Source organism: Hylobates moloch, unplaced genomic scaffold, assembly GCF_009828535.3.
Source record: "Hylobates moloch isolate HMO894 unplaced genomic scaffold, HMol_V3 SCAFFOLD_8, whole genome shotgun sequence".
Classification (NCBI taxonomy): domain Eukaryota; kingdom Metazoa; phylum Chordata; class Mammalia; order Primates; family Hylobatidae; genus Hylobates; species Hylobates moloch.
This window is the reverse complement of record NW_026652283.1, coordinates 92,573,726-92,587,538: the sequence shown is the minus strand read 5'-3', so window position 1 is coordinate 92,587,538 and position 13,813 is coordinate 92,573,726. Positions and strand designations below refer to the sequence as shown.

The 13,813-nt window shown below is 42.5% G+C and overlaps 1 protein-coding gene across 1 annotated transcript in view; it reads right to left on the bottom strand.

The window, feature by feature from the left end:
* The window catches only part of DCLK3 (doublecortin like kinase 3), a 52,232-nt gene that overhangs the window by 19,493 nt on the left and 18,926 nt on the right, over positions 1–13,813 (bottom strand). Inside the window, exon 2 of the mRNA XM_058442945.1 lies at positions 5,377–7,253. Coding sequence (XP_058298928.1) covers positions 5,377–7,253 — 1,877 coding nt within the window. The remainder of the gene's footprint in view (positions 1–5,376; positions 7,254–13,813) is intronic.

The following is a 13,813-nucleotide window of genomic DNA, read 5'->3' as shown; positions in this document are numbered from 1 at the left end:
TCCCTCCCCTCACATAACCCCTAACATGTGGGACTTCCACAAGATGAACCAGAACCTGAGGGTTTCTGTTGCAATTAGACAACTAGACCTTAGACCTCAGAAACCTGAAGAGATTTACTAAGCTGTTTCCTCAGCTTAAGAGCATTTTCCGAATGCCCTTAAAGAGTTTTAAGAAAGTTAATCTTAGACCCTCAAATGGCTCACAAGAATATACTCTTTTAGAGAGGTGATAACATACATGAACACAGGGATTAAGCAGACTAAAGGAAGGTGCTGTTATGTTCCTTTACCAAATGACCTGAACTTCAGGCTTCCTTGATGAAATGAGGTCACAGTTTTAGAACATATCCACCAAGTTGATAAATAGGAACCACACTTTAAAATTATGTTTGTTGTTGATAATTTACTACAGACAGTAACTTATTAGACACCTATCCTTTTAGGTGGATGTTTCGAAAGGAACTTATGGAGGAAAGAAAACCTCAATCCTCAAGATGATCCAGTATCTAGAATTTTGAAGACTTTGAGAAATTTCCTGTGACCTCTGCCTATGTGGCCAAACCCTGGAAATACATAAGTTCACTGAGTGTACAGATACTATTATTGTCCTGGAAATTGCTGAAATGGATACTGAGAGCCTGTCTTACCAATGTAAACCTACAGTCATAACCACAATGATTTCTGACAAGAATATACCCCGCAGTTCTCCAGAGGAGTTCAATCTCTTATATAACAGCATTCTCACTGACTAGATCAAAATTGGCCAGTGACCTAAAGACTTGGTAATTTCTTTGGTAATTTCATGTTACTGCTGAAATTCACATTTATTTATTTTATTAAGTAGAGCTTAAGTATACTTCATAGTTGTTACCAGTTTTTTTAATTAATGTGATTGGGGTATAAATGCATTCATGAATACTTGGACTATTAATGAGAAGACATGAATACCTCTGTCTTGGAAGCTAAGGGAAAGGAGATTGAAATTGAAGCTGTTAGAAGAGAAATCTTGCTGATCAAGGAGAATTATGCATTGCAGAACCAGTGACTACCATAGCAATAATCAGTGAGTCCTTCTTGTATATCAAAATAGAAGAGAAAAAGAACTTACAGAATTCAGACCAAGAAAATGATTGAACAGGTTCATGGTAAAGGGAGAATGCGCAGGAAGTGTGGCCGGCTACTCTTTATCCTTCTAGATTTTCCCTGCCACCCTTAGGGACACCAGTCACTGCCCTGTCCTAGTCATATTCACCAGTAAATATATAGACAAGCCTGTTTCTTCCTAGAACCAGCAGGAGACCAGAAAGAGGGTACAACCTTTGTCCTTGACCAAGCTGAGACCTGTTCCCACCATCACCACCACCGTCTCTCCTGGATTTCAGGGATCTCAGCTCCCAGCACTCCAGGGCTGTAACAGCTAGTCTGGGGGTAGTAGCAGAATTGGAGACATGAACACCCTATATGCTAGTGGAGGCGTAGCAGCATGCCCACCCTGCTCATTCCTTCCCACTCTGTTTCCAGTGCAGGAACACATCCTTCTCTTCCCCTTATTCTGGAAGAAATGTTCTCAAATGACCATGCTCAATGCTCATGTCTGACACCTCCTCAGTCCCTTCCCCCATCCCGCTCACCCAGCTTTCTTTGCTGGATATAATCTCTCAGCCATCATCTATAAATAACCTGGCCTGTGCCCTTCCACCCTGTGTGAGCTGGTCTAATCATCATCATCACTATTCCAGCTCCTGTTTGCTTTCCCACTTCCTTCCCCAGAGCCCAGCCAACACCACCCAGCATATTCCAACTCCTCCAAGGAGCACACACTGGCAGAAGCAGCAATTAACACTGGTATTTCTGCAAGCTGGAAATTCTTATAATTAAAACTTCTTTTGTAAGATCTCAGGAGTCTAAATAACCCTAAGGGAAGAAGAGCACCATCATCTTATCAGGAAATGTGATCAGTAGAAATAGATAAACTCAGTAATATAGGCCTAAAATTTTACTCTAGGGCACAATTATCAGATATAAATATTTCTGTTGATTAAAACTTGAAAGCTTACTATATTCATTAGGAGCTTTTAGCACATACAGATAGTCTCTAAAAGCAGCAACACTTACAATCAGCCGTGTAATCAAAAGTTAGTTCCGACATAATCACTTCCCGAAGCTTAACAAAGACAGGTCTTAACAGACACAGCAGCCATCCACTAAAGGAAGAAACAATTAGTTTGACAATATAAACCTCAACACAAGTGCAAAACACTAAATTAAAGGCAACTGAAGAACACCAACTTATGGACAGTAGTCACCAATGTAATATTTATTAATATTTTAAATCTTAGAAGGCCAAATTTGCAATGTAATTATATCAGCAACTTTAGAGATGACAACTTGCTAAACCCAGACAATGAGTCAACTGTCAATCCAATATTATCTCTACCTCTGTCTGAAAAACCAAAAAGTGCTGACATTAGATAGCATTTAGACTTCTGACATAACAATATGTTAAACTTCACTCACCCAGAAAAAGGATAAACATGTTTTATAAATGTGCCAGACCTGTCCATTTTGATAAATGCAAGCTGACAAATTATCCACAGGAAAACAAATATATTAACCTATTCCACATAAGATGGCTCAAACATGTAGCTTTCTACAGTTTCTGAAGAAGCCATACCACCACAAAAAAAGTTTATTTGAAATATATATATATGTATATATATATATGTATATATATATGTGTGTGTGTATATATATATATAGGCTTTCTTCAAAATCAGAAAAAAGAAAGGGTCTATATATCAATTGGGATCAATTCCAATAAACAAAAGCTCATGCATTTAGACTGAAAAAACTATAACCACTCTGTAGTTTGCCTTCTCTCTCTCTCTCTCTCTCTCTCTGTCTCTCTCTCTCTCGCACACACACACAATTCCATTGCCCCAGAGCATTAAAACATGCATGCACTGACATTTAAACCATGAAGAACTACCCAGAGGCAAGTAGCTTGTCCATATTAAACATATTCCTTGCTGTTTTCCTACTTCCTCAAACCATCCTCCATGTGATCTATAACATTACTGACTTTCTTCATCTCAAAAATAGCAGATAAATCCCTTCACACAAATGAGAGCTTCTATTGCCCAAGAGATGGGTCGACTCAACCGACTGGTTCCAGGATCTTGTTAGAAAATGCAGACTAAGCTAACTGTCTCCAAAAGAAAATGATCTCATTCCACATAGCTGAGAACTTGTATAACTGTTATAATGCTACAGTAGGCACATGACTGAAATATTCAGCTCGTGGGACCTCCTCAGGCCTCGAAAGGGATCTCTCCTGCTTAGACAATTTGGTGAAAGAAGCAGAGAGTTGTTAAAGAACATTGCTCTGTTGCAATTCCAAAGTGTCCATAATAAAGAGTGTATAGTACATTGCACATGGAAGACATCTGGGCTCAGACCTAAAAGACAGGAAGAATCAAAAAGCGAGTAAAGAAAGGACAAGGACATCCAGCTAATGCAAAAAATGAAATTGTTCAAAGAGAGTTATTTGATGGTAATTCAGACCGCTCATCCAACCAGTCAAACTGCTTCTGTAATTCTATGGGTTAGGACAAAAACACAAAAACAAGGTTGCTCGACTTAGTGGTCAACGTAGACCTCATTTCACTGGATAATTAGCTTGACTCACTCAGTGTTTCACCTGCTTGTGAGAGCAGTTTACAGACAGGCAAATGCAACTGGGATAGTGTCTCCAGGCTGAGTCTACAGCCATGGAAATTAAAGAAAACAGCATAAATCCCTTCCCCCACCTTCCCAGCTTCCCGCCAAAATATGGCCCATCAAAATCACTGTGTTCATTCACTATTGCTTTATCTGCAGTGATGTGACTTTGAATGCTTACTCATGATACTCACCTTGATATCAGGGTTGCTTTTAATGTAATAATAGTGATAGTCTCTGCCACTGATGGAGTTCTTGCTGTTTCCCAGGCAGCATGGTATGGCCTTTAGGCATTCATACAACTAACATGTATTAAATGTCGACCAACTGACAGAACTGTTCTAGGTTTGGGAGCACAATCTGAATGAAACAAAGTCCATGCTGTCATGGAACTTTCTCTCCAATAAGAGGGAGACAGAAAGGCAAATATAGACTCTTATCAAGTGGTGATTGGGGCTACAAAGAAGAAAGTGGGTGAACGTGCCAGAGGGTGACAGTGTCATCCTGACAAAGACCTCCTGGCACACACTTGTACTCAAACACACTAAGTTTACTGACTCATTGCAATAAGGGAGAACACGTACTACTGGGATCTGGGAATCAAAGTAAGAGAGTGTTTAAAGGACTCATGATAATATGTGGGCTGTGTTAGATGATTTGGGGGAGGATTCATGAAAGCAGGGTTTTGCTCTGGGCTGGATAGTGTCAGCACGTGGGGGTAATTCTATAATCGGGTATCTTAATAATTCTTACATGAAGGTAGGAAGGATGAAGCAACGCAGTCAGTACTCACAGCAACCACGAAGGGGACATGTGACCTTATTTGTGGTTTGGACAATATTCTTATTTTTATCTACATTTGGACATCAGTATAAAGCCGTTTTGCTTTTGTCTTGATCCCTTATGGTCAGAGTGGCCTTATCTGATGTTGTGATCTGTGAAATTGCTTATGCTCAACAGGAGAATGGCATAGCTGAGATAAGAGTGTCAGGCCAGCTCCCAGCTGTCAGGGGCTGCTTTTCTTTTTCCCATACTCAAACTGCAGGCAACCTTCCAAAATAGGCACTATTACCATCTCTCTTTTACAAAATGATGAAACTAAGGTCCAGCAAGATAAAGGACTTATCTAAGAGCAAGCAACTAAGAAAGCCAGGATTCAAACCCAAGTTATCTGACTCCAGAGCCAGCCTCATCAGCACTCCTTACACAGACCCTTACAGCGCTGCACCTTTTCACCTTTTGAGCTGCTTAGCAAAGCGTTATCTTCAAAAAGACCAAAGTGGCATCTCAGTGGGAGGGTGGATGATGCACACAAAGCCTCGAGGGGAAGCTGCCACCAGTAGGCATCCCAGTACCTAAGTACCAAGAAATTAAGTCCACGTGTTCACTATCAAGACAAAAGCATTTTTCTCCCAGAGATGAAGAGACATTTTCCATTTTATTTAAATTGGAAGGTTTCTTTTTCCGTAAGTTAATCAAAACTAATTTATCTCAGCAACTTATGACCTATAACCATAGTTTTAAATACTGGAACAAGTATGTTATAATAACATAAAAGTAAAATTCTAGTGTGTAAAGAGTATAAAACAATTAATATCGATTTTATCCCATATTCTAAAAACACCCTCTCCCATATCATCAAAAGTCAAGGCTTACCAAAAGGTTTTCTGGCTTGAGGTCCCGGTGGACAATGCTCTTGTCGTGCATGTGGACGAGGGCCTTGCATAAGTCCATGATCATGAGGGCAGCATCAGGCTCCGGGAACTTCACACTTTCTATGATGGCGTCAAAAAGGTCTCCTCCCTGCACGTACTCCAGGATCAGGTAGATTTCCATGTCTGTTTCATAGACTTCATGCAATTTCACGATGTTGGGGTGAGAGAGGCTCTGGATGATCAAGATCTCACTGTCCACCATGTCCTCCTTGCCCTTGAGTCTGGACTTGTCAATGATCTTCATCGCATAGGCCTGCCTGGTCTCGCGGTGTCTGCACTCCTTCACGACAGCAAAGTTCCCATCCCCAATGACCCGGCCAGTCTCATAATGCTTTTCCACATTGGCGGCAATGATGCCCATGGGCCGCGGCTTCCGACCGCTGGGCCGTTCTGGCTTGTTCTCTTCTGGCCTCGTCTTGGGCTCCTTTTCTAGCTTTGCAGGTTGGTCATCTCTGAGAGTCGTCCTTCTGCCTCCAGACATACATGGCTTTTTCTCCTTCTCTGCCTCCTTCTCTTCTCCTTGGGTCCTGCGGAGCTTCTCAAAGCCCGCCTGGTGCTCTCTCAGGAGCCAGCCACCATGCTTGCTCCTGCTCATGGGCCTGGTGTCCTTCTTCACCTCCCTCAGCCCCTCCTCTGTGACAGGAAGAACTTCCACAGGGTCCTTCTTGGCCTTGGCTGCTCCCTGAGCACGGCTTTCTTGATCCTCTGGGCCTCTGTCCTCTTTCTTGTCCGTGCTCTTGCTGGGTCTCCTCAGCTCTTGAGTGGGATTCCTGGGGCTGCTCCTGTGGCTGTCACCCTTCCACCCTTCCTCCCCACTTGCAGGATTTGCCTCGGGAGACCTCCTGCAGCTTCTGGTCCTCACCAGCTTCTCCACGTCATACATTGGGCCCTTCCCCATATCCAGCTCACTGGTCCCCAGAGAAAGCCTCTCACGCTCCAGGCTCTGCTGGAGCTCCCTCTCTCTCTTGCACTTCTCGCATCTGATAATTTCACCTGAGGTCTTTTCAATCTCCACCCCAAGGTGCTTCTCTCCCCTTGCATGCCTCTCTTCTAGAGTGGCTTCCCTGGGCGGCTTGCTACTGGGTTCCAGCTCCCGTTTCCCCCTCCCCCACTTCTTCTGGGTCCTCACTCTGTCATCTAGTGAAAACTCCTCGGGGATCTTCCCCTGGTGCCTCATGGCTGCCTTGCATCCTGCAACTTCGCTGCAGCTCTTGGGGGTCTCGGTCTCCCCACAGCGGTGGTCTCCTTTCAGAGCCTTGCTAAACAGCCTGCTCCTCAGCCTTGGAGAAGGGGCACGGCTGTGCTGGGCCAGTGTCAGAGCCCGGGCTTTGTTGGGGTACAGTTCTTCTACAGCCACCTGAATGCTCTTCAGTGTCAGTGGTTCTTTGCCCATAGCTATGAAAGCATCCCCTTCCCTGAAGAAATCAGAGACGCTCCTGATTTCCCTGCCCTTGAGGTTAAACAGTTTCCTCACACGGTCATTCTTCCATCTGGGAGAGCCCAAGGCTTCTGAGATGTCGGCTAAGAGCTGCTCGAATGTCTGCACGGATCGCCTGTTGAGGAGCAGGGTGATCTTTCGAGGGCGCTGCCCACCCAGCTTCACCACGGTCACGACCCTGGGCTTCAGAGGGCTGTTCTCAGGATGTGCTGAGTGAAGGCCATTCCGAGGGCAGAACAAGGGCACGACGGGGCCACGCGGCCCCAGGAATGGTTTCTCCAGATTCCCTCGGCTGGCAGGCAGCCAGGAGCCTTGCAGCTTCCGCTCTGTGATTCTCGAGCTTAAATATTTTAGAGAATGGTCACATAGGCCTTGCTGTCCTGCAACAAGAAAAGGACAATAGAGTATTAGTTAAGATGGGTTCAGAGAGCCCTCAGCCTTCACCAAAACTTTACTAAAGATGACTGATTCTAGTATTACAGTTTGTAAGTGTGGTTCCTGAGAGCCTGTTAGAAATAACAGAGCCTTTATACTTAGGTCTAATTCCCAGTCTCCTCTACACCAAGAGTGCAGAACAGAGTCAGCGTTGGGCTTGCAGTGATTCCTGTAGGCCTCATAGGGGCCCCCAGGATGGGCCATACCTCGGGAGCTGATACAGTTTGGCCCTGTGTCCCCACCCAAATCTCATCTTGAATTGTACTCCCATAATTCCCACGTATTGTGGGAGAAACCTAGTGGGAGATAATTGAATCATGGGGGCAGTTTCCCCCAAACTGTTCTCATGGTAGTGAATAAATCTCATGAGATCTGATGGTTACATCAGGGGTTTCCGCTTTTGCATCTTCCTCATTCTCTCTTTGCCTGCTGCCATCCATGTAAGATGGGACTTACCCTTCCTTGCCTTCCGCCATGATTGTGAGGCTTCCCCAGCCATGTGGAACTAACTGTAAGTCCAAGAAAACCTTTCTCTGTAAATTGCCCAGTCTCAGGTATGTCTTTATCAGCAGCATGAAAAGGGACTAATACAGGAGCCCTCTCACAGTGAGGTCTGACTCTGTAAACACAACTCCAGCTACCCCAAAGTGAACTGACCTTCAAGGATCTACAACTGAGATAAAAAGGGCCAGTTTTGCTGCCCATGAAACACCAACAAGAGGCAGGAACATTCTAAAACTTTGAAGGGCCAGGTTTGCTGCCCATGAAACGCCAAGAAGTAGGAACATTCCAGAACTTTGAAAAACCCAATCTTACCCATCTCTTTGCCAAGAACTTTTTTTTCAGCTTGACTTTGAACTCACTCAAGGTGGAGCAGTACGCGAAGAGGTTGTGGTCACAGGGTTTGAGACAGATCTGGATTTAAATCCTGGCACAGCCACGGACTACTTGTGTGAACCTGGACAAATTATTTGCATTTCTTTTTTTTTTTTTTTTTTCATTTATAAAGTAAGAATGCTACACCTCCCTCCCAGGGTTTTTGTGAAGAATAAATGATCAAATTACAACTTACCTAAGAGAGTGCCTGACACATAGTAAGGACACAATAGTTGCTAGTTATTAACACCGTCCTTACGATCTTAATATCTATTTTATATTATAATTTCACTTTATTGGTAGTATAATCTATCAATAAGGTAGAAGTCTACTGTGCACAGCTTCATCTGGCATCACAAGAACTCATGGGCCAACATGATATGGTAGGTATTTCTTAAAGCTCTGACTGGGATTCACTTGCATTAGAGTTAGTATAGGAAAATTGAAGAAGGTTTCAATCTAGGTGTAAAAACTTCCTTGTCCAGATGGTTTTCCCTCTTCTTATTAAAAAAATGTAAAGAAACCAAGGTTCAGAGCTTAAATAATGAGAACATACATGAATAAAACAGGACTTTTGTATTTCCTGATTGACAATACCCAGCCAGAGTAAAACAGGTGAGGCAGGAGTGGTTTAATTTCCTCAATTTCTATCCAGGTCAGGAAGAGAAATTGGAAAAGAACAGAATATATAACTCAGTCAAGCCACAAGGGGGGGATGACAATTATTAAAGTTACCCTGCAGGACCTATATGTCATATCCTACATGGAAGAATCTGCTATTTATGCTTCCTTTAAAAAGAAACTTAAAATAATCATTTATACATGTATTTGAATCAACTGTAGCAGAAACTCCAGTTGTGCCAGGATGGGATTTTGGCCCAGCAAATCTACACAGAATGTTTTTTGTTTTTTAATTATAATGTACAATCTGTTCTGAGATGATTTCCATCTAGATGCAGGTGTCAGATGAGATGACAAGGTAGTGGCTGATACTGATCTTCCCACACACCACAAATTTATGAGCTTAACAATCACATTTACAGTTAAACTATATATGGACATCTGTTATCCCCTTTCTTCTCACAGCCTCTTTAATTAATCTGCCTCCATTTTTGTCTGAGATAGCTGATGTTGAGAGAAAGAAAAAGAGCTACAGAAGGAATACTAGTTTGTATTTCCTGCATTGGGGAACTGAGGAAGGGTGTCAAGGAAGGTGACTGTCAAATGCATGTGCACAAAAGGGCTGGTGTTCTTGGTTTTTCTTATGTGCTTCACAGATAGTAGGATCCTTGATACATACTGTCAGACTAAGTAAATGAAGTCCTGATTATTTTCTCAGAAGACTCAGTATAGGGACAGGGAAAGAGATTTTAGCCTATAGCCTGGACTGAGGCTTTTCCAAGCAGATGTGGGAAAAGAATAGGTAGGACCAAAGGATCAACTGCTGGCTGTGGTCACAAGAGGGCAGACCTACCAGGAAAACCTAGAGGCATAAAGAAGATGTAATGAAATCCAATGGAAGTACCAGGAGAATGAGCAACCAAGACTGCTAGGGAGACAAGATTTGAGTTGGGTTTTCAACACCTGATGAGGTGGAGGCCACCCAGTACATAGCAAAGGAACCATGACATAGGGCTGGACCAGCTGTCCACATAGCCACTGAGGTCATCACAGATGAAGGTAAGACTCAATGTGGAGAGGAAGACAGTGGTAACATGGAGAAATGAATGGTCAGCCACTATATGACAGTGGCAAAGCAAGGGTGTATATTGTATCACCGGATGATATAAGCCTCAGCTAAGGAAAGGTGTTATAGGAGGGAAGAAAAATAATAGCTCTGAAGCAGACCTGGGGAGCTAAATTCTGAGCTCTACCTTCAAAATCTATAGTCCCTGGAAAGGAAGAATTATCCATTACAGGGAAGAAATAGGAGAGGAATCCTCAAGGGAGAACCAATAGGACAAAGGAACATTCAGTGAATACCTTAAGGATGTTCGAACATTTAGCATAGAAGGAGATTCAGGAAAGCCCCTGAACCCTCCTAAAAGGTCCAAGATGGGATGTCAAGGAGGCATAAAGCAGTGCTCATGAAACAGGACTGACAGTAATGGGCTCTATGTATTGAGTGTTGACATAGAGTGACAAAGAGGCCCAAATTACAACAGGAGCAGTGGCCTCAAGTTCCCAAACACTGGAACTGTAGAGTCTGAGTGTGTTAATGGATGACTTGGCACAATGGTATCCAGAGCTGGGTAGGGAGAAGAGGGGATGTGCTCTCTGGGATTTCTGTGCTCAGCCAATTTCAGCAGACCCTACCTCAAAACTTGCCCTGATCCCTAGTGGTTAGGAGAACAATCTGGGAACATCCCATCCCTGAGCAAAGAATGGGCTCTGTAAGAACAGCCTCCAACCCAGGGCATGGTGTAAAAGGATGTAAAGAGAGAACAGCTCAGCCTCTACCACACCAACATCAGACATGCTCATTCCACTGCCTGGGCATTCACAAGCTTATTCAAAAGCTCCTTGGTCTGCAGCAAAAGTGACAATTCAGTCTCCACCTTCTCAGCATAACTGGGTCCTACTGAAATTGCACTTCTTCTAGCTATGGCTGCTTCAAGCTACTGGGAAGCACCAGGAAAATGCAACCTTGGGATGCACCGATTTTTATCTTCTCTTTCACAAGACCTCTTTCCTCTTTTAAAGTAGTCTAGAGCAAAATTTTCTTCTTTACAGGTAAGAGAAAAAAAATAAGAAGACTATGAATGCCTGGTCCATGGGCAGGGAGAGCAAACATTAGGGAGAGCACAGCATATCCTTTAGGCCTGGGGCTCAGTCTCCAGGAACGTGCTCATGCCCCAGGACAACTGCACACAGAGTACTTTCAGTCTCCCACTAAGCACCACTGTCCAGAACCTACCCCAATCAACTTATTAGAAAGCCACAGCCTGCCCAAGTCCACTCAGCTCCAGCAACACCTGTACTTACAAAATCAGTAAAATGGAACCATATGAAATTGCTGGTAGTTCTACCAATTTTGAACCATAAAAAAACAAATTTCATGTGGCTCACCCTCATACCAGTTGAGTATCCCAAAACCAAAAATACAAAATCTAAAATGCTCCAAAGCCTGCAAACTTTTTGAGCACTGACATTCTTACCAAAGGAAATGATCATTGGAGCATTTCAGACTTCAGATTTTCAGATCTTGGATGCTCAGCTGGTAATTATAACGCAAATACCCCAAAATCCAAAAAAAAAAAAAAAACTCTTTGAAATAAAAAAATTAAATTAAATTAAAAAATAAAAAACCACTTTTGGTTCCAAGCATTTTGGATAAGGGAGACTCACTCAACCTGTATAATCTAGGATAATAATCCGTATTCTGTCCCTGTATCAACAGTAAATTGTTTATGAAGCCATAGATAGTAAAAATTAAACATGCTAATTCTGTCTTCAGCCACCAAGCCAACCACGTCCCATGAAGTAACACAGGGAAAATATGTTCTTATTAACACCTTATTTTTCTGTTAACTTGCTACAGCAACATAAATTGGCCTGGACTTGACAAAACTGCTGCTTCTACTTCATTAAACCAAAATACAAATGTTTATAGGGTCTCTCCTCAATGCCAATCTAACCCCACATATACAGAAGAGCAAGCACTGCTTTTGATAAGCCATCCATCTGCTCAATAACCTACAGTAGCTCCTTATTAGCCTCCTTGAGTTCCAAACCCAAATTCCTCTGCTTGACACATAAGGCCCTTCACAATTCCAACCCACTCCACCTCCACTCCCCCACCAATCCAAGCCTCACCATCTTGTAAAGCCTAAGACCCATCTCTACTACCAAGCCTTCTCTGTCCTCGTAAGTTCACAGTGATAGCTCCCTCCTCTGAAGACCTGCTCATTCATTAAGGCAAAATTTAGCATGAATGCCTGAGACCAACACCTAGCACAGAATGTGGAACATATGGTTTTGCCTGCTGCACATCTCAGCTAATTGTTACTTCATCTTAGTAGGTGTAAACATTCTCCCTCTCAACTAAACTGTAAGCTCTCCAAAACCAGAGACCAGGGTTTATGCAAACCCCTCAACTCTGCCCCAGTACAGAGAGCAAGCACACAAGATTTGGGGAACAAATTCCCAACCCTAACATCAAACACAAATATCTAGCTTCAGTCTTCCAGCTCTCACTGTAAATAACTGAGCATTGCTAATTGCAGCACCAGTAGACATCACACAAAAGACCTCCTAAAAGCATTAGATAAGTGAGGTGAAAAGAAAATATAATCACAAACATCCATCTGCGACAGGAAATTTGACAAAGTAGCATTTCTGAAGAACGACTCATAGAGGTAGGGGACAGCAGTACATTGCTTCAGGTTGAGAAAGCTTCGTTTTAGTGCAAAGAACACTGACCATGGGTCAGAGGACTTCTGCCAAGCTGTTATTAGCTGTGTGACCGTGGGAACGTTAATTAATCCCTATGAACCTCAGTTTTACCACCTGCCAAATGGCATTAATGTCTTACTCATTGCTGAGGATGTCCAGTGCATTGCTCTGCCTAGAGTGAGCACTCAACTTGTGCTCATTTTTCACATGTTCATAGAGAAAATAAGTCCTGTAACCTTGAGTTTCCTCCAAGTACACGTACATCTCAAGGCCAAAGAGAATATGATGCTAAATGTGACTCAGCAGGATGGATTTGTCGTTCACATAGTGATTGAAATGAAAAACCAGTAGGGATGGGATAATAAAAGAAACACTCCAGCAAACCTAAGCAAATAGGTCTGCTGGGGAGATAAACGGAATTTCTGCTCATTGATCCTAGGATGCTCTGATTCTGGGGTGAGCTAATAAACTCAGTAACTGCACCGGCATGGCATGCCATTATTGCCTCTAATAGGTTTGATGCTCAGAAAGTGGGTCTCTTATCTGCTGCCACAATTCAGATAAAGTAACATAACCTGATTCCACGATGATCAGCTCTCCACCTTATTATGCTAGAAAGGCTACCAGAGTGACTGTAAGTCACATTAACCCAGTTTCCTGTATAATTACTTACACTTACTTTTCTGTGTTACAACATTAGCTGCTAATCAAGTTTAGCATCAAGAAAAAAATAAAAGATTTCTCTTTTATATTGTGTTTTTAAATCACAATTAAAGAGATTTTACCTTTTCCAAGTCATTTTAAAATAACTCACATGTCTAATTAAAATGCAAAGAAACCTATGTCTGTGGTCAGTATTAACTTTAGAATTTTCATCTTGGCTCCTAGAAAGCCATAATAACACAAGAAAAATAATGAGAGATAATCAAAATTGCCATAGGACTCAAGTATTACATACTCTCTCTATAAACATTTACAAATTATGTGTACTAAACAAAATGAATTAGGTGTTTTAAACTATCTGGTAATATTCAATACAACAAAAGGATGACTAAAAAAGAAAGGTCAATGCATCTAACACCACATTATTAACCCCCTCCTCCTAGCAGAAAGGTGCCCCTGAAAATACTTTCCCTTTTATCAACTTTTTATTTCTTTGTGATTTCACTAGATTAATCACTTGTGGCCTCAGTATGTAGGGCTAAGAGGGTATTCATGTCTATTCTTCTGTGGA